The sequence below is a fragment of the Saccopteryx leptura genome, chromosome 3 (assembly GCF_036850995.1).
Source record: "Saccopteryx leptura isolate mSacLep1 chromosome 3, mSacLep1_pri_phased_curated, whole genome shotgun sequence".
Taxonomy (NCBI): Eukaryota; Metazoa; Chordata; class Mammalia; order Chiroptera; family Emballonuridae; genus Saccopteryx; species Saccopteryx leptura.
Genome location: NC_089505.1, coordinates 199,301,764 through 199,323,435, shown reverse-complemented (window position 1 = coordinate 199,323,435; position 21,672 = coordinate 199,301,764). Strand labels below are relative to the sequence as shown.

General features: G+C 38.6%; 1 protein-coding gene across 7 annotated transcripts in view; it reads right to left on the bottom strand.

Moving 5' to 3' along the window:
• The window catches only part of CDKAL1 (CDK5 regulatory subunit associated protein 1 like 1), an 875,166-nt gene that overhangs the window by 286,136 nt on the left and 567,358 nt on the right, over positions 1–21,672 (bottom strand). For all 7 annotated transcript variants that reach the window (XR_010750305.1, XM_066377142.1, XM_066377141.1 and 4 more), the window contains one exon: positions 11,839–11,984. Coding sequence is in view for 6 of the 7 variants with exons in the window: in XM_066377142.1 (XP_066233239.1) it covers positions 11,839–11,984 (146 nt within the window). In the remaining variant the exon portion in view is untranslated. The remainder of the gene's footprint in view (positions 1–11,838; positions 11,985–21,672) is intronic.

Genomic DNA, 21,672 nt, shown 5'->3' with positions numbered 1-21,672 from the left:
TTCACCATGTCCAATGACCTTATTGTCCCGTGGCTGAAATTCTCCAGTTTGCTATTTTCCATTGCTCTTCTCCTATCACGGGTGGGCATTAGGGGCATGCTATTCTGAGTGGGCTCCATGCCTGCTTGCTTCTGGTGCCGATTTGAGACGTTGAACTTGCTTTAGGAGTTGTATAGTCACAAGATATGAGGACAATCCTGGTGTATGTTTGCATAACCAATTCCCTTAAAAACTTAGTATACTTCCTTTTCTATTTGTTTCTTGTCAGTTTCATATGGAAATGTAGTAAAAAAAAATCATGTCTTGACATAGTTTTGAAGCTGAGTACTCTACCTTTTATTTGTTGGCCTCTGTCTTCTGTTCTGTCTGCCACCCACACTGCCTCTGATTTACCGATGACCCCTCCAGACCCTGTGAAGCACTCTTGATCCCATCCCTGCCCGAAAACTGGACCAGTATATGAGCAAGCACCAAGGTTATCTCTTTGGGTGGCTGTGGCACTGTAGCCAATGCTTATAATTGCTTGGCTTGTCTTTTGTAAGCCTGCAAACCTCAAAGTCACAGGATTGGCAGTCAAATCAGATTGTAATTCACAAACAGAAATTGGTTTTCTCAGCAAAGCTCTGTGTTCTTAAATCTCTGCTGCAATAGGCTAGCCCGTATCTCAGTAGGATCCTTGCTGCCAAGAGCACTAAGAAGGAGGGAGCTAATATTTAACATTGTGAATTTTTGGTGATGCTTCTACTACAAACTTAGTTAATATTGCCTTCCAAGATTCAGCAGGTAACAAATCTGACCAAATAATTTGCTACCATATAACATTAATTAGCTTCACAGCCTGCAACGAGTCCTTCCTACCTGCTGCCCAACTAAACTAACACCATACTTTTCGGTTCTATCACATGCAATACTCCACCCAGGATCAAGTCAGTGTTTGTTTCTTATCCATGGAAAGACTGTAACAAGCACTTATGCTCCTCCACCCCAACAGCAGAGTTAATATTCGTGTTTTACTATACTTATCAACCACTGCGGTTTTAAATATTTATATAATACTAATCATGGTTTAAGAATGCCAGTCTCCAGAAGTTATAAAATTTTACTAATCTCTTAATATTCTACACCTAACAAGTACCTATATAATCTACAACCAACAAATACCAGTTGAATAAATGCAAGATTTTGGCTCCTTTGAAAGTACTATTAATTCACAGTGATTTTTTTGGGGTGGGGGTTACTTCAGAATTTAAGTTGGTCAGATCTTAATCTGAGATTTGATCTTCAAAGACAATTATGGGTTACATCACCCAATTTCTTCCCCACTATTTGCTGCTGACTTAGTCACAGTACCTTTCAGATATTACTGCAAGGTCTAGGAGAATTTTCAAAATTACATTCACTGTACATGCTCCTTAATTTCTTCCTGGTTTTCTAGAAAAACATAAGGTCCTGGATGTAATAATGAGGGTTCAGTAAGTGTCCATCAGATAATAACAATGAATATGGGGAGGCAAGAGTGAACAGTGTTGACTCTCTCCTGGTGCCAACAGCAGGTGATGAAGTGGACCAGTGGCAGAGGTTGGGGCTGTCTGTAAGCAGGAGGCTGAGTTGAATAACTAATATACTTGACTCTAGGGAAGGATGAATAGGAGGCAGAAATGAGGACTTACAAAGGTTTGGAAGCACAGCAGATGCTGTAGGATAATAGCTCTGCAACACATAATAACCATGAATATAGCACTTTATTTTAAAACATGTACTTGTGCACACACTTCCCAAAGAAACTCTGCAATTCATAGTTACAGACACTGCTAGAGATAAACCACTCATTATTTCTATTTGTGGTTTTTCACTCTGCGGTCATGTTCAAAAACAGCTTCTATCATCCCCTTACCCAGTGTCTCTCCACCTGGATGGTGACTGAAAGCAAAAAGGAAGGGACACTGTAAGAAAATATAATTTTAGGAGGAGGTAGGTATGACTTAAAATTTTCTATAGCATAACTTTTAACTGGGAAATTATGATCCCTAATATTTAAAATTTTTCTAAATTTATTTATTGATATGGTGTGAGGGATGAAGAAACATCAACTTGTTGTTCCACTTATTTATGTATTCACTGATTGATTCTTGTATGTGCCCCAAGGGGGATCAAACTCGCAACCTTGGAGTATCACGATGGCACTCTAACCAATTACGTTACCCAGTCAGGGCCTCATATATAGTATTCCTAAATATTATCCTATTAGGAAAGACTAAATGCTATAGTAGCAATGAATTAAGTTTGGTGGTTACTAAGGCCAGTGCTTGAATCTTAACTCCACCAATTATTAGCACAGTGATTTTGGGCAAGTCACTAAGCAATGTCTGTTAATGTTCTTACCTATAAAATGAAGGTAATAATACTTCTTCTTTAGCATGTGTTATTGTGAAAACTAAGACAGTTAATCTAGATAAAGTACTGAGCATATTACTTTCAACATATTATGTACTCAATACATGCTGCCTAACAATTATTGTTAGTAGTAACCAGCAGGGATTCACAGAACACAATCTGTAAGAAGACAGAGTATTATTATGTTCAATTAAAGGGAATGTATCAGCTCTCTGCAAAAAGCAGGGGATTTTCTTGCTTGTGAAAAGAGAATTTTAATTATAACAGACTGAGAAATACTACTCTAAGCCTTAATTTCATTGGTACAAGAGCGTCATTCATTGAACAAATATATATTATCTCTGCTGCTTGCTTTTGTGCCCTTGGGGCTGTGGGTACGGGACAGTGATGGGGGACTCCTCGGGGCTGTGGATATGGGATAGTGATGGGGGACCCCTCAGGGCTGCGGATATGGGATAGCAGTGGGGGACTCCTCGGGGCTGTGGATATAGGATAGTGATATGGCAATCAAGGAGCACAAACCCTGCTCTGTGCTAAGAACTGGGGATGCAACAGTCAACAGAGATCCATACAGATTTGTTCTGATATCAGACATTACTACATTTCAACAGCTTTGACTTTAACCCAGAGCACCTAGCCTGGGTCTGCTTATAGGAGGTAACTTTAGTTGACATTTGATCCTTAGTATTATCATTTTTTAAAACTGCCAACATCAAGTGGCTTCTGCAGTGTCATCTCCTCCTGGATTTTCTCCTATACTGGCCTGACCTTGCCTTTTCAACCTCTGTCAGAGGATCCTCTTTCCCAGGCATGGCCAACATACGGCCCACGGGCAGAATCCTGCCCGCATAATGAGTTTATGCGGCCCATGATTAAATTTTTAATATTCTCCGCTACTTTAAAATCTCAGCTACTCAGAAGCAGAAGCACCTTTGATTATTGGAAATTGAGATATTTAAGAAGATAGTGATACGCGGAAAAGAATTCCACGTGTGACTAATTTAGGGTTAACTTCCAATAATTGGTCAAATGGATTCGTGATACTTCTTTATTTAAAAAAAAAATTCCATTATAAAGATTTACAACTTTTGTACTCATCTGTACTCAATATGAACTATTTGACGTTTAGTGGCGATGTGAAACCCACATTCTTTTAGGCGGAGTTTGCCAGTGCTCTCCCAAGATCAAACAATTCGTTATTTTTATGGTCAAGTGTGCTGAATCAAATGGCATTGTAGCATAGACAACAGTTGCAGCTAATAAGTGAAAACGTGTCCAGGCTGTTTGTAAAACAAAATAATTGTTTTATTTGTGATATAATCCCTTCAAGTTCATTCTAGCAATTAAAAATTTTTCGATTGATTGCGTGCGATACAGTTTGGATATTTATGGTATGTAATTATATTTTATTAAAATATATTTTTATTAAAATAATATTGTATATTAAATTGTTTTTCCCTCACATTTATTCATAAGCAAATTACATAATAAAATTTTGTTTACTTAAATGAATCATTTTTGTTACTTAAATATTAACATTTTTTAATTTTAATATTTTGTCTGGCCCATGAAAAAAGTTTTCTTTCTAATCTGGCCCGGGGGCAGAAACTGTTGGCCATGCCTGCTCTTTCCTCTTTCTTCACTCAAATATGGGTCCCTAGACTTCTGTTCCCAGCCTGCCCTGGTCTCCTGTCCGGACGGTCATCAGTACAGCTTCAGCTACACCTCAGCTGCAGGTACTCCCCAACACGCATCTCTCAGCCTTCAGCTCTTACCTGGGCTCTTGACCCAAATCTTCTACAGTGTAGGGGCTCTCCCCTGTATTCTCTACATAGGCAGGTCAAACTCGGTATGTCCAAAACCAAACTCATGACCTTTTTTATCCAAGTTCCTCCTTCTCATTCTCCTATCCGAGTTAAGTACATCATCTACTACTGTGCCTTGAGTTAAAACACCACAGAGCTATCTGTGCCACTCATGCATACGTTGCTCATCCTTCCTTCAAAGAACAAAGAGAAAATTGATCTCCTCAATATTTGTTGGGTCCATATTATTGTGCCTATCGCTGTTTAGCAGAAAAGTAAAACTCAAAAGTATTAGCTATTGGTTTTACTACAATTACCATATTATTATTGTTGTTGTTCCATGTATTACAGTGCTGGTTACAAAAGTGACAAATGAAACAAATGAATCATTTAATTAATATGTTTTATTAGAATTGGTAAGAAAATCACTACACAGTAGCAACTGAGGATCTAGTCCCATCATGTATTAAAGTACTATGGGTTTTTTAACTAGTCCTTTTTCAGCATTGTGAATCCTGACATTATATTTATATGAGATTAAAAATACCTATCCTACACACTTGGCTAGGCTTCTGTGACAATATCATGACATAATATGTGAACCCCATAGTGTATAAAAAGTATTCAGAAAGAAAAGATGCTTGGTATTAGCATCTGACTTCATAGATATATGATTTGACCCTTATGTTTACAACCGACAATGAGGAAGACAAAACGTACAAATTATTAAAGAAAGGTAGTGTCTCAGTATCCAAAATGAAGAATACAATCATATTAAAAAGAAGGATATAAGATAGAAGGATGTTAGGAGTGATGAGGGTTCTCTCTTGAACAGGCTAGAAGAAAAACAGAAAGCTAAATAAATGGAAAATTCAACTGTCTTCAAACTAATGAATCAAATTTGGCGTAATCATAAAATAACATGGAATTTAGCACATGTCAAAATCTGCCAAATATAAGTATAATACCATGTTGCAAAAGAAAAAGTAAATGGTTTTTCTATTATATAACTATTTTAATGATATGCATTCATTTTCCTGAAAAAATTTAAAAGTAGCAAAAGCAAGAAGGGGAAAGAAAGAAGGTCACTACTTCAGAAGGAAATATGAGGAAAAACCGTGAACAAGACCTTAGAGCAGTGGTTCTCAAATTTTTTGAAGTCGGGACACATTTAAAATCCTACAAATAATTGTAGGTGCACTATATTCAAATTTCTGAGAAATATGTTATAATAATTAAATCAAATATTAAAAAAAATATATAAAGTCTAAGTGTGCTTTTATGGTAATTAAATGAAATAAATACGACAAAATTAAATTTATTCTGACATTAAGAAACATTTCTTTTTAAATATTGACATTTTTAAATTTTCATTTATTTTATTTTTATTTTTTTTTAATTTTTTATTTATTCATTTTTTTAGAGAGGACAGAGAAAGGGTGAGAGAGAGAGAGACAGAGAAGGAGAGAGAGGAGAGAGAGAGAAGGGGGGAGGAGCAGGAAGCATCAACTCCCATATGTGCCTTGACCAGGCAAGCCCAGGGTTTCGAACTGGCGACCTCAGCATTTCCAGGTCGATGCTTTATCCACTGCACCACCACAGGTCAGGCTAGAAACATTTTTATATTACATTTTTTGAGTAATGCTTTTTAGAATTTGTAAAAAAGAGGGTATAAAAAATAAAACAACAACAAAAAAGTTATCTTTTTATATATATATAGATACATTCTTAGAAAATTTAGTAAATTCAGGAAGTCCTGGCACAAATGTGTTAAGGTTTTTCATTCTTGTGTTTATGAGAAACATGAGCCTGATGTGTCCTAGCGATTTCTTCAATGTTTGCACATATATTTGAAAGGCAAATTCTCATTTCTTTGTCAATACATTGAAGAATTCCTCTCTTCTTACTCTTAATTGTGTTGAGTGCAGAAAACTCCCACCATACATATCATCTTAACTTTACACCAAACAAAGGATTGAAGAAACTTGCCTCCAGTCTTTCTGGGGAACATCGGGGTAGTGTAAACAATCCAGCACCACAGCTTAACAGCCTTTTGCAATCTAATCAGGCAAGTGAGGTGGGGGGTTGGGCAGACTGTCAGCTTACAGCCAATTCCCCACACCTCTGTCCCCCAAAATCTAAACTCCCAAAACCCTGTTGGTTTTTTGGTCCCCAACAGGCACGTATATCTCTGGAATACCATAGGGCGCACCTGGAAATCTTCTATAGCGCACCAGTGCGCCCTGGCACACACTTCGAGAACCACTGCCTTAGGGACACCCAAAACAACAACCAAAAGATATCAGAAATAATGACATAAAGCCAGAAAATGTCTTTTATGGAAGTATTTTGCCTAAATTATTTTGGAGGTGACTATTTAGTGAACAAAAACACATCTGGGAATGCATCTGGAGGAAAACTTAATTATCCAATCCTACTAAATCATTTTTCTTTAATTTCTCTTTTTATATTCTGACAAACATTGCTGCTTATGTTTCCAAGACATCAGAAATAAAACTAGATAGAAATAAAAAGAATAAAATTCAACTGTAACATAATTTGTCTTTTACCAGGTTGTGTCCCAGTCCACATGGATGACTGGGACTCATTAAAGGAGGAAAAAGAACACAAGATGTGAATGAGCAAGAATCATTTTTTGCAGATAGTCTAGAAAAGTAGGTCACATGATAGGCTGGACAACATGAGATACTGAGTGACTCACAGAAATCATCCTGCCAAAGTGCCTGGCTCCATGCTCTCGTGCCCCTTCACTGTCTGTGTAGACAGTGGGCAGATCAGAGGACAGAAACTGCTCTGCGAGGCTGCCAATTCCCTTCCAGTTTTTTCTCCCCAGGAAAGACTCCCCTTGCCCCTCAGTGCTCAATAGTTATTGGTTGTGGCATTTCACTAGGACATCTCTGGGGATAGTAAACTCAGGCGTGTGTGAATAATTAAAAGGCTAAAAGGGTCAATATTCCATCCACCTTACATTGTACACTGACAATAACAACAAATTCTATGATGCATAACATTATGGAATTAAAAATCAACACTCAGATTCTAACCAGTAAGGTGTAACTTACTTAGAGGTAAAAACACAGTGGTCATGAGTTGACAGTGTATTTACTGAGTGAGGGAGAGGGATCTTCTCTCCCAAGTTTAAGGTCTAGTTAACATAAACCAAGTGGCCACTAAACTTGCAACGAAATAATTTGTGTAAACAGTTAGGTCTTAATATAGAAACTGTTTCACTTCTTTAAAATGTACCTTTCGCCGGACCAGGCGGTGGCGCAGTGGATAGAGCATCGGACTGGGATGCGGACGACCCAGGTTCGAGACCCCAAGGTCGCCAGCTTGAGTGCAGGCTCAACTGGTTTGAGTAAAGCTCATCAGCTTGGACCCAAGGTCGCTGGTTCGAGCAAGGGGTTTTTCGGTCTGCTGTAGCCCCACAGTCAAGGCACATATGAGAAAGCAATCAATGTACAACTAAGGTGTTGCAACAAAAAACTGATGATTGATGCTTCTTCTATCTCTGTATTCCTGTCTGTCTATCCTTCTCTCTGACTCTTACTCTGTCTCTGTAAAAAAAAAAAAAAAAAAAGTTAAAAAAATATATCTTTCAATAGGACATTCTTACATGTTTCTTTCCCACATCCATGTGTGCATTTGGGAACTCATAAATCTGTTACTTAACTTGAGAACATATCTTGACAGAACTCTGCATGCTGTCATTTTTTAACATATGTGAATATGTGGTTCATTCTGAGGAGTGAGGGTGTAAATACAATACTACTCAAATGAGGAGAACCCAAATAAAGTTTATGCCCAAGGCCCTAAGGTCCTGAGAACCCTAATTATATCATCCTGAATATATCAAAGTGAAAATTCCTCTCATCGGGAAGTAACTCTTTCAAAATTACAAAAGAAAATAAAAATAAATAATTCAAGTTTTATACTCTTTTTAGCCCAGTTATATGTTTAAAAGAGAAGAGAAGAGGCAGTTAAGTGACTAGGTTATAACAGAAACAAAAATGTTGAGGTATTTATTAAAATCATAAAAACATGAATATTTCTAAAACTACAATTATACATCTTGCTTTGTTTTAGGTAGTTTTCTTCCATATCCCCACAAACCCTGTTATATATTTCCAGAAGTTATCTTATCCATTTGAATAAAAACACCAAATTGCTGAATTTTCCAACTGGATTAATAAATGCAAATAGAATAATTTCAGTTATATGATTATCTGCGCATGGCCTGCTGTTTTAAATTAGTATATCAAATGATTTAGACACTTGTTTCTTTGTAAAGGTTGCACGAACTAATACGTTCCCATATGACCAACATGTGCCAGCACTACGAGGCTCTCTTCCATCCAGCTGCTGGTATGATGATAGTTGCCAACTTTTAAACAAATGAAGAGAATAATGAATCAGCTTGAAGTTGGCTCATACCTCAACTTATATTGCTTGCAGTTATAACGCAGGCCAATTTCAACTATAAAAAAATTTAATTAAAAATATTTTACCTCCACTATTTGAGAAACAGGGTAACACAAATACTGCTGAATTAGTGGTTTCAAAGCCTGTAGCTTCAGGTAAACTCCCATAGTTTGGATTTCAGGCTTAAGTGCTGTAGGTTGTTTTAAAGATTGGATTTTTTTTTTTTAGGAAACAGATTAGAAAATACCTCGTCCCTAATTCATTACATGAATATTTGAGAAACCTCATGCTGCTGGGGGAAAAATGAGGCTTCAAAGGCTTCAGAGGAACTAGGATGCAAATGAAAAGGGACACATTAATAGGGAAGCCAAAACTCCGAAGGCGAGGAGAGCACCTAACACACCCCATTTAGTCAGGGTCATCTGATGTGCAGTGTCAGGCGTGACTGGGCAACGTGGCAGTATCAGACTGTTTTTCTAAGCATGACAATATTATTGAATTATTAAATTCTAATAAACACTAGACAAAACAATTTTGTGCTGGATGAGTTATCTGGATGAGGGGTTCCACAGAACTCCTGAAACTTTGGTGTTTCCAATAAGCACTAATGTAGTGGGCATAGAGCTATGGCAGTTTTTACAGAAAGAAAAAGTAGAATATTAGACCAAAGGTCTGTTTAAAATATTTAATTTATTTCTAAATACCATCATTGTTGAAAATTATTTCCTGGATGAATTCACTTCCTGAGAGGACAGGAAAACTGGATTATAGTGTCCTATGGGAAAGAGGGTATGTTACAAGCAACAAGTTGGACTAAATATACACATTTACGGCTGATGAACTGTATGAAACTATGCAAGGATTATCATATTTGTAAGTGATCCTATGAGTTCCCAAAGGGTAATAGTAATGTCTCTCAGTCATTGGCTCTATATATTAGGTGTATTTTATTGGCTTCCTGATACAGTTTTTCAATGTACCTTATCAATTATAAAATTACAACTAAGTGTGAAATTGTATACCATGGCTGCTTCTGTCCTCATTTAATACAGAGTTAATGAAAAAAAACCCCAAACTCGGAGATGTTACGTGGCTGACCCATACTCTACAATTCTGGTGATCCACAGTACTTGAATCTGAAACTGTGGATGGATGGTTCAGGGATGGGTGTCTTCTCCAGGCATCTCCAATATCCTCTCCAGAAATCCCTAGTGCTGGGAATGCTGGAGAGCCCTGGGTAGAGAGCTTGGTTCTGGGGTATTCTGGTCAGTTGAGATGATTCAAGAAAAGCTAGGCAGATGCCTCAGAGTGACTCAGGATCCAAAGAAAGCACAATGAGCTCAACCTATGAATAAAGACAAGAGACTATTTTCTTACTCTTTGGAATAATCATCACTGATCTCTATATGGCTCATGGATGCTACTGAAACTATTCAAGACACAATTTTAACAGGTCCATCTTTGGAGCAACATAAAATAGGCTAAAACTTGCTGTGAAACTGTTGCCTGATGAAGTAGCCACAGTAATTCCCCAAACAACCGAGTCAGCACTCACCTAATGGAGGTAAAAGAGAGGAGCTGATTCCTTAACCTCACTGAATCATACTAATGCAAAAAACTGGTTGGAAAGTGTTCTAGTCTATTCTGCACAACAGAATGCATGTCTGCACTTGGCAAAATCTTGTGCAACAGGTATGTAATGTGCACATTATTTGCTACGGCTCTAGTAAGCAAGAGGCAAGAAATGTCACAGGTACGATTTGTTTCCACTTTTGAAAACATTCTCTTCACTAGTGCTGGCATGCCCCCAAGGACTCTCTTATATGAGACGAGTTTACATACAATAAGCTAGAACAAATGCAAAGGAGGGATAGAGGCCAACAACAGACAGATTTAATATAAAAATACTTCTTCTTTAGCCTTGATCTCAATTCTGTTCAAGATCAGAAAGTATTGGAGGTGATAGAGATCAGTCATTACTTCATTTTCTACTTTGGAGGCTGCATATACTTACGTGATCATAATTATGAAATCCTAGACTAAATTTACTTTCTACTCATTGATTTAAATATTCAATTAGCTGTATTGGTTTGAATGCACACTAAGTATCTTTACTTCTGCTGGTTAGGGTAATCAAGAAATGCCTAGAGGTAAAAAAAATTTAGAAAGACACATAAATAAAAGATGAGGAAGAAAGTAAATAGAAGAAGAAAAAGATTTTAAAAGATTTGTATGTATTCAGGATAAGTGACTAATTGACAGTGGAAAAAATAATTGCTTACGGTTTATATAAAGCTATCGTATCCATAAAACACATACTACAAAGGTACCTAATTATAAATAAGAAGATGGAAATAAAATGTTGTCTTAATTAAGAAAAATAACAGAAAAAAATATGGAAAAAATTACGGAAAGTAGGAAGATCCATGCCACAACTCTGTGGGATAAATGACATCCCCAGAGGGAGCACGCTGCCCTAGATGAGCAAGTCCTTGGCCAGCTCTGTGTTTCCTGCCTTGGATAGTCACAGAAGGCATGCAGTGTTTGGTAATGATGAGAAGAAGGGTTTTGACGAATATAATTATGGGCTGCAAGTGTTTTTTGTGGAAACAAAATTATCGTTTACATCTGAGGTTGTGAAAAAATGTCTTAATTTTGGTCAATACCAATTTGAACTTTAAAAAGCAGAATTCACAAACCTCCTTATAAATCTCAACTCTGCAAATAAACTACAAGGATAGTGCATAGAAGACAAGATGTTCTAGATACTCTAAGAAATGCTATTTAGTAGAAAATTATCTATTTTGTAGTGACATGATATGGCCTACCTCCATGTCAAAACTACACTGTAAATTAAAAAAGCCACATTAAAGCCGATTTTAAGCACAGCAAAGCTTAAAGCAGTTTTCACCTACTAGTTTGGGTATAAAAAGGATCACAATTCACACTACCTTGGAAAGACTGATGATACAACACAAACTTACGTCATGTCATGTACAGATGGCAAGGTGGGTATAAACTCGAGAGAAAAAAAAAATCACATTCAAGGTGCCTAAGGCAACTCAAAGGCTTTGAAAGCTTCAAAAGTCTCACCTTTTCTTTGGTACCATTAATTGTGGCTACAATAAGTACATTTAGCCACAGGCTTTGAAAGAAAGAAAGAAATGGCTATTTTCTTAAGTGCTAACAGACTTACTTCTCTTTCAGAAAATCTACCACTCTTCTGAAGTCCGCCAGGCAGTATTCCCTCTTCATTCCCATGAGGACGGCGTCGGAGGCCGACTGGACTGGTATGTGCAGAAAAGCGTAGACTCTGGGATGATTAAGGATTTTAGCCATTTCCTTTAAAAAAAAAAATGGAAGGAGCAAACATGAACCATCTTAACAAATCAGGGAATGGTTTCCATCAGATCAACATTCACAAGTGGAAGCAAATAAGCACAGCTGAAAACAGACCGATCTTCTAGGACAGTGGTTCTCAAAGTGTGTGCCAGGGCGCACTGGTTCACCCTAGAAGATTTCCAGGTGCACCTATGGTATTCCAGAGAAATATGTGCCTGTTGGGGACCAAAAAACCAACAGAGTTTTTGGAGTTTAGATTTTGGGGGACAGAGGTGTGGGGAATTGGCTGTAAGCTGACAGTCTGCCCAGCCCCTCACCTCACTTGCCTGATTAGGTTGCAAAAGGCTGTTAAGCTGTGGTGCTGGATTGTTGACACTACCCCCCATGTTCCCTAGAAAGACTGGAGGCAAGTTTCTTCTATCCTTTGTTTGGTGTAAAGTTAAGATGATATGTATGGTGGGAGTTTTCTGCACTCAACACAATTAAGAGTAAAAAGAGAGGAATTCTTCAATGTATTGACGAGGAAATGAGAATTTGCCTTTCAAATATATGCCCAAACATTGAAGAAATCGCTAGGACACGTCAGGCTCATGTTTCTCATAAACACCAAAATAAAAAAACTTAACACATTCACACTGGGACCTCCTGAATTTACTAAATCTTACTAAGAATGTATCTATCTATATAAAGATAACTTTCCTGTCATTTTATTTTTTAATCCCTTTTTTTTTATAAATTCTAAAAAGCATTACTCAAAAAATGTAACATAAAAATATTTTTTAATGTCAAAATAAATTTAACTTTGTCATATTTATTTTGTTTAATTACCATAAATGCATGCTTGGACTTTATATTTTTTCTTTAATATTTGACTTAATTATTATAACATATTTCTCAGAAATTTGTATATAGCACACCTACAATTATTTGTAGGATTGTAAATGCGCCCGACTTCAAAAAGTTTGAGGACCACTGTTCTAGGCCCTTTAAGTAAATGTCAACTGGCAGTATTTTAAGAAAGACATTGGGAATTCAATATTCCTTTAGGACAAGGCCACTTAAAAGTTATTACCTCGCATTCATCATCTCTCTTAGGTAACAAAAAAAGAGATAAACTCGTATAATGTCTAAAAACTAAAATTTTTTGAGTATTTCAAAATAAACATTTTTTCTTCGCCCCAGAGTACTTACATATTCTGCCTGTTTCATTAGCAGGAGATACAGCAATCCAGGGTGGGCAAGGGTAGGTTTACAGTCATGACTGTGTGCAACAGAGTTTATTATTGTTATATTTATTAATTATTGTATTATTTCCCATATAAACAACTGTGAACTTGCTTTTATCCCATCCTATATTAAGGCAAACAGTTGAAGCTGTATAATCCTGTGCACTTTAAATAAAGTTTCCAAATTCAGGGTACATCAACACTGTATTTATTTATTTTTGATTCTGAAGGAGAAAAGGTAATCTAAAAGTCACCTGTTTCTTTTTCAGCTATTAATGAACACATTTTTTGAGAATTTACTATGCAAAAGGAACACTATCAGACAATGAAGCTTGTCACTGGTCACTATGACATCTACCTTTAACGTCTAGTTTCAAAGAAGAGAAATAAGGGGAGAACAGGAGGAAAAATCTATCTTGCAAAGTTAAGGAGAGCAATATTTGAGTGAAACAAATTTGAAAACTCAGAGACTGTTTTAAAATTCCTCCCTTTGTTAAGGGAGTAGGAAGAAGAGCAATGAAAGGAAAGCTGTGCTTTCTTAACCGTCTCTGCAAACAACAAGGAGACTGGCCCATTTAGCTCTCCGCCCTGCTGCAAGCAGTCTCATTGATGGGGGTGGGGTGGGAGGGCGAGGAGGGAATGGGGGTAAAGAGTTGAAGGGGAAAAGCTGGGAGGGATGGGAAGGAAGGGGATTAGAAGGGGTACAAAGAAGAGTGTCAAGAAGGAAGCTGCTTTTTAATAAAAAATCATTGTGTGTCAGCCTTGGCTGGTTGGCTCAGTGGTAGAACGTCGGCCTGGCGTGCAGGAGTCCTGGGTTCGATTCCCGGCCAGGGCACACAGGAGAAGCGCCCATCTGCTTCTCCACCCCTCCCCCTCTCCTTCCTCTCTGTCTCTCTCTTCCCCTCCCACAGCCAAGGCCCCATTGGAGCAAAGTTGGCCCGGGCGCTGGGGATGGCTCCATGGCCTCTGCTTCAGGTGCTAGAATGGTTCTTGTTGCAACAGAGCGATGCCCCAGATGGGCAGAGCATCGCCCCCTGGTGGATATGCCGGATGGATACTGGTCGGGCACATGCGGGAGTCTGTCTGACTGCCTCCCCGTTTTTAACTTCAGAAAAATCCCCCCCTCAAAAGAAAAAATCATTGTGTGTCCAATGATTTTTAGTTTTCAAAGTACTGTACTTTGACATGTTATTTCATTTTAACATTGGGACAATATTTTGAGGGTTCTTATGGAGCCAAAGCACCAGCCAATTCCATATATTCATCTCCAAATTATTCAGGGGTAACTCATGCATATGTATCAACGATGCCCTTCGTTTTTCCATTTTCTTTCCATTGACTGTGAAAATTAGCATTTTTAACAAAGTGGAAGAAAAGAGCAATGAACTCAAATCAGTCACCTTCTTGGAAGCAACTTAGTTGTTTTAAAAATTCTTTTGGCTATGAATTTCAAATAAGCACACAATATCAATATCCTTTATCTACCTTCACTACCAGAAATTAACAGGTACACACACACACACACACACACACACACACACACAGTTACTATATTGGAACTGGAGTTGAAGAATTTCTTATTTAGTAGAAAAATAACTGATAAGACATCTGAAAGTTCCCTACACAAACAGTTATGATTCTTGGTTGGGCATTCAGTCCGCATGCGTAGGGCACTGACCTGATGCACCCTATGGTAAGTATGTCGCCTTCTGCTACAATTCTCCCCCTTGCAGGTTTTTCACACCTGGACATCAATATCCCCAAAGAGTGAGGAAAAAACAGTTGTACAAAAATCTTAGTTTTCTAAAGGGGCAGGATACCCAGCTTTAGTTAACTTTCAACACGTTGACTATGATTTTTTAAAAAGGACCTTAACAAATACAATTTGTGAAGTAAAATTTCATTCTCAATCTCTGTGCCTTGCTTTTCTAATCTATAAAATGGAAACAGCAGTAATCCCCACCTCACAGGGCCTCTGGACTGTTGTGAAAAGAAATAAAATAGTCCAGTATTTGCTTACATGTGAGCACTCAATATGTAAATAGTCTAATCTTCTTATTCGTTGGAGAGCATTTAATGTTCATGGTAACACACTTTCATATAGATTAACAGAAACCCATCAATAAACAGAACAGCTTTCCAATAAGCTAATTCCCTTAACTAATGAGTGAAGGAGAGATCATTTGTATTGATTTACATGAAATAAATTTGATGGGCGTTCCCAGCAAGCATGACCCTGGGTCAGAAAGGGTAGTGGCGTTTCCCCAGGAAACACTCAGGGTGGCCCACTGCTATAAAGTGGAAACTTCCCTAGATGAAGCTTGCCCTGTTACAGTATGACAATTTACAAATTAAAATGTTAATAGCAAACAAGGAGGATAAATTTAGTGGTTTTTTCACTTTGGCTCAAAATGAGACTTTCCCACTAGTAATTACCTCAGCTTCATGGTATATAGGCTTTGCAACTTTGTAATGGTAGGTATCAGAACAGAATATACCCAAAAGAAACAAAATATTGTACAAATTTCTCTTCTTTTTTTTCTTCTATCCCTGTTCTCATTCAGAACTGTTGGTTCAACCTTCAACCCTTCACCTTTCAAAATTATTCTGTTTTTCAGGTTTGGCTTATAGCTTCAGGTTTTCTCATCAAGAGATTACTTTTTCCTCTATGATTCCTCCGCAACTGTTTGTGGAGTCACCAAGTGTCTCCCTGAGTCTACCTTGCACTCTGATAATAAATTTCCCAGATGGAAGTTCTACAAGAGCAGGGATTATATTTTTGTCCTCTCTCTGGATCTTTACAAAAGCTAGGAACCCCAAATATAAATACAGGAATGGGTTAGAACTACATCAATATATACTGTCACAAAAATTAGGGGATATTTCAAAATGAATATGAAGTGGTAAAATATCCCCTAATTTTTGTGAATAGTATATGTAGAAAGAGGCAAGATATAACTGCAATTTGATAGACAAATTTTCAATTATTAATAGTTCAGTTTGGCTAAAGTAGGTAAAAACACACATATACAAGAAGGCAATATAATCAGCTTGCTTTGAATTTTGCAACAAGTGAAAAATTATATCTGAATATATATGTCAATATAAGGCATAAGTAAAAATCACTTTATTGGTATTCCCATCATGGGTTATACAGTGTGTCCGTCAAGTCATGGTGCACTTTTGACCGGTCACAGGAAAGCAACAAAAGATGATAGAAATGTGAAATCTGCACCAAATAAAAGGAAAACTCTCCCAGTTTCATACCTATTCAGTGCAGTTCCATGTGGGCTCACGCACAGATTTTTTAGGGCTCCTTAGGTAGCTATCCCGTATAGCCTCTACAGACTCGTCACTGACTGATGGCCTACCAGAACGGGGTTTCTCCACCAAACTGCCGGTTTCCTTCAACTGCTTATCCCACCAAGTAATGTTATTCCTATGTGGTGGCACTTCGTTATAAACGCGCCAATATTCACGTTGCACTTTGGTCACAGATTCAAATTCAGCGAGCCACAGAACACAATGAACTTTCTTCTGTACCGTCCACATCTCGACTGGCATGGCCGTAGGCTGCTCCGCTGTATACACGGTGTTACGTCATCATCTGCGCATGAGCACATGCTGCCACATCATCCTACAGAAACTGGGAGGGTTTTCCTTTTATTTGGTGCAGATTTCACATTTCTATCGTCTTTTGTTGCTTTCCTGTGACCGGTCAAAAGTGCACCATGACTTTACAGACACACTGTATTTCTAATAGTTTCTTGGAGCGTCACATTGGACTCACAGTGTATCTTCTTGTGGAAATGATATACAGGTCCCAGTTAACCAGAAAAAAGGGAGCTCTTAGTTCAAATGTGGCTAACAGAAGAATGGCAACCATGAGCAGCCTGGCCTCTGAGCTGAGTGAAAGAGCCTGAGTAGACAGACAAGTATAAAAGTGGGCATGTGTACACACAATGAGTGAAAGTGTGTGTGTACGTGTGTGTGTGTGTGTGTGTGTGTGTGTGTGTGTCGAGGAGCTCTGGTAGCAACTAGCATGCAAATGGTATCTATTTTAATATAAGGATATTTATAATTTTTTTAAGTGAGAGGAAGGGAGATAGAGAGATTCCCACATGTGCCCCAACTGGGACTCGCCCAACAGCTCTGCCTGGAGCTGCTGCTCAAATACTGGGCTATTTTTACTGTCTTAGACTGATGTGCTTGGACCAATGGAACCATCCTCAGTGCCCAGGCTGATGCTCAAACCAATCAAGCCACTACTGTGGGAGGGAAAAAGGCAGAGAAGAGGGGAGATGGAGAGAGAGATGGCAGAGGAGAGAAGCAGATAGTTGCTTCTCCTGTGTGCCGTGACTGGAAATCGAACCCAGAAGGTCCATACACAGGCCCGAAGTTCTATCCACTGAGCCACTGGCCAGAGCCAAGGACATTTATAATTTAAGGGTTGATGTAGCAAGACTGCTTAAAATATAGATGGTGACTATCTTATAGGCAGAGCAGAGAATGGCTAACCAGGTCATCAAAACAGTATTATTTCTACCTGGTGCTTTTATATGGAGCTCTCCTATCACAAACTGATAATAATCTCAAGGTTAGTCATTTTTAAATAAACTTTAAAAACAAAAAATAATGAATAGGATGAAAACAGGCTTAACTTAAAAAAGCATTCCTGTGCATGAGGACATTTTAAAAAATGTGTGTTGAGGTTTCATTTTTATTGTCCTACAGTCATCAAATTAATCTTTTCTTTTTTTTTTTTTTTTCCAGAGACAGACAGGGACAGACAGGCAGGAACAAAGAGAGATGAGAAGCATCAATCATCAGTTGTGCCTTGACTGTGGGGCTAAAGCAGACTGAGTAACCCTTTGCTCAAGCCAGCGACCTTGGGTCCAAGCTGGTGAGCTTTAGCTCAAACCAGATGAGCCCGCGCTCAAGCTGGTGACCTCGGGGTCTCGAACCTGAGTCCTCCGCATCCCAGTCCGACGCTCTATCCACTGCACCACCACCTGGTCAGGCGCAATCATCCTTTTATATCTAGCTTTGAATATATACACTACCAGCTTAACAAAGTCACCCAGTGTGTAAAAGTGTATAAAGTATATTAATACTTGCATTCAGACATCTTTGCATTCACACTGATAATTATGAATTAAAAAGCCCTCCTGGAAGTATAGATATATCTAAAATGCTTAATTTTACATTGTTTTTTTTTTGTTCGTTTGTTTTCAACTAACCTAAGACACATAACAAAGAAGTAAAAAATTTCAAAAACACAAACTATACCATTACATTTAAGCTTTTTTAAAATTGATTATTTGACATAAAAATTCACTTATCATAAAATTTACCCATAAAAAAGTATTCAATTAAATGTTTTCACTACGTTCACAGGGTAGTGCAAGCATCGCCGCAGTCTAACTTTACAACTGTGTGTGCACTAGCCATCTCTTCTCGCTGTGCCACCCAGCTCCTTTCCCCAGGCCTGGACAACCACAGTCTACTTTCTAGCTCTATAAAATGCCCAGTCCGCACATTTCATATAAACAGAATCATACAATATGTCTTTTGTAACTGGCTTCTTTTACTCATTATGTTTTCAAGGGTCATCCATATGGAAGTATGTAGACATTTTTTTTCAATTAAATAAAACAGAAATTAAGAATTTATTAAATATGCCATTTCACATAAAACTATTAGCTCAATTAGAGAATGGGGGTGAGACTATAAATGATAATTTTTTTTTGGTTCTTATTGTTTTGTATTTTATTGGGTAAATATAGGAAACATAAAGTTTCCCCTTTTGATCACTTTGGGGACATAACTCTGGCATCAGTACACTCAGAATGCTGTGCACCATCGTCGTCACTCACCTCTCGAACTTTTCCATCGTCCCCAACTGAAGCTCTCTCCCCACTGAACAGGAACTCCCACTGCCTGCCTCCTCCCAGCTCTTAGTAATCCATTCTGTCTCTATGGATGTTGCAAGTCTAGGTACCTCATGTAAGTGAAATCATACAGTATGTGTCCTTTAGTGTCTGGCTTATTTCACTACGCATGTTTTCAAAGTTCATCCCTGTTGCAGCAATTGTACGTTGCTTCAGATACCACTTTCCCAGGCCGCTGGCAGGTAGTTCTACCATCAGTGTCGAGTGTTTAGACTTCTATCAGCACTCATTTCCCTGTCCTGCGATTTTACTGTTCAAATTCATATTCCAAGGATATACTTGTTTATCTGTATCTTCCCAATTAGTTGACCAATACCTGGCCTTTAAATATTTAAATTATAGCTGAATAAATGAATGACTGAAATGCCCAATCACTTAAGCAACAGTTATTTTGGAGGAAGTTCTACAGAGACTTCTAGCTAACGGTCAGAAAAGCAAAGCTTGTGTCTAGGACATCCTATTTGTGGGGCCACCTTCAACACTCCAAAGTCATATAAGTCAAGATAAAATGTGACTAGAGTCATAGTTTAACCATTATTTCATTAATGACACTGTATCAGCCACAAGTGAATTTCCAATACTTCCATTTACTCTCAGCAATTTAAAAATATATTTCTGACAACAATTAGGGGATATTTCAAAATGAATATGAAGCGATAAATTATCCCCTAATTGTTGTGAGCAGTATAAATTATCATTAATGGCATCAAAAAGTGAATGAGAAAGCTTGAGATTATTTCCAATCCTCTGCCCCAAGTGAAAAGGGTTATATATTGTGAATAGATACTAATTTAAATTTAATCTATAACTTTATTATTAACAGAAAATTCACCTCTAAACTAGAGTTAACATTTTTAGTATTTGTATTGAAATAAATTGCAACAAAATATTCTATTAGTTTTCATAGAAATGTTAACCCTTTGAGTAGTGGGTTTTTTTTCATGCTTACTGACCCCCAGGAGTAAGTTTTTTTTTTTCAAAAAATGAAATTAGTTCCAGTTACAGTTTTATTAACTTATAAACATGTTTGTTTGAAAACCAATTTATGGAAACAAGAAGAACATACGTTTGCCTTTTTTTAGTGTTGCCTTACACATTTTTAAAATAACTGATCATACTCTGGATGGTCAGGAGGCATGAGGACATACAGGAACGTTCGTACTACTCAGAGGGTTAAAAGGATTTCAAAACTCCTTTACTATTACCACTTCGCCTCCGTGTCAGACTCCATTAGATATTGCATTATGAAGATAAAAATATGCGTTAAAAGATTTCAAGATGGCTGCAGACTAGAAGGAAGGTACACTCACCGGTTCCTACTATCAAACCAGATTTATAGCTAAATTACAGAGCAATCAACCTTAATAACCAACTGAAGGCTAGATGAACTGAAATATTATAATCAAGGACTTACAGAAGCCACAGAGAGACTGGTAAGAAGGGAAGAGCCGTGTAAAGGGCTGGTCCCTGCACCCACATTCAGCGGCTAAGAAGTCTGAGGCATACCTGGGCTGCAAAACAATCTGCCTCCAGGAGCACGGGGTCCCAATCCCACACGGGGACCCCAACCCAGAGAAAATAGTGGGGATTTAGTCCACCTGGGAGAGAAAAGCGTCTGCCAGAGACCCAGATGCCACCTTTCCAGGGTCATGTGCTCTTATTGTTACAGCACCAGCCTGGGGAGTGCACTGCCCAGTTCTTCAGCTACTGGTGACAGACACCATTCTGCTAAGCTCAGCCTTGCAGAGGGGTCTGCTGGCTGCACCCCGCAGGGACCTTTGCTGCGCTCTTTTTCTGGAGATGCTCCTGGCAGAGACTCAGACAGTGACTGAATGGTATAGCTCTGGAAAGGGAATCACTCTTTCCTGTCTCGAGCACACAGCCAGCACCAACCCCACCTGTCAAACCAAGCGGGCTGCCCTTCCACTTCCTGGGACTCTGTCCTGCTTAGTTCAGTCCTGCAGGGATGTCAGAGTGCCATGCGGAGCTGGGACTTTCAGAGTGTATCTCTGGGGGAGGCTTTTGTCCGTGAATCGGACAGGGGGTACTGGGTTATATGCCTACATACAAGGGGAGGCATTCCTATATCCCCTGTGAGCACAGCCCATGCTATTCTCCCAAAGGGAGACTCATTTGACCTACCTTTCCAGCAGATAGGCAGCTCAGTCCTGCAGCTGGATCTGAGAGCTGCTTGGAGCAGGGTTCTTCAATGCATGTCTCCTGCAGAGGCTATTTCCTGCCCAGCAAGGTAAAGAAGCACCCATCCCCTTCTGCAGGCTTGCTGGCACCAACCCCAATAGGCAACTGTCTGGACCTGCCCTTCCAAGTCCTGGTGGCCCTGCCCTGCTGAGCTCAGCGCTGCTAAGGGGAAAAGAAGGATGCTCAGAGCTGGGATATTTGGAGTGCTGTCTCTCTCAGAGGCTATTGTCTTGGAACTGGGCTCAGCGGGAATCACTCCCAAGTGGAGACTCTTTTGATGGGTCCTCATGAGCCCCCATGACTCCATCCAGC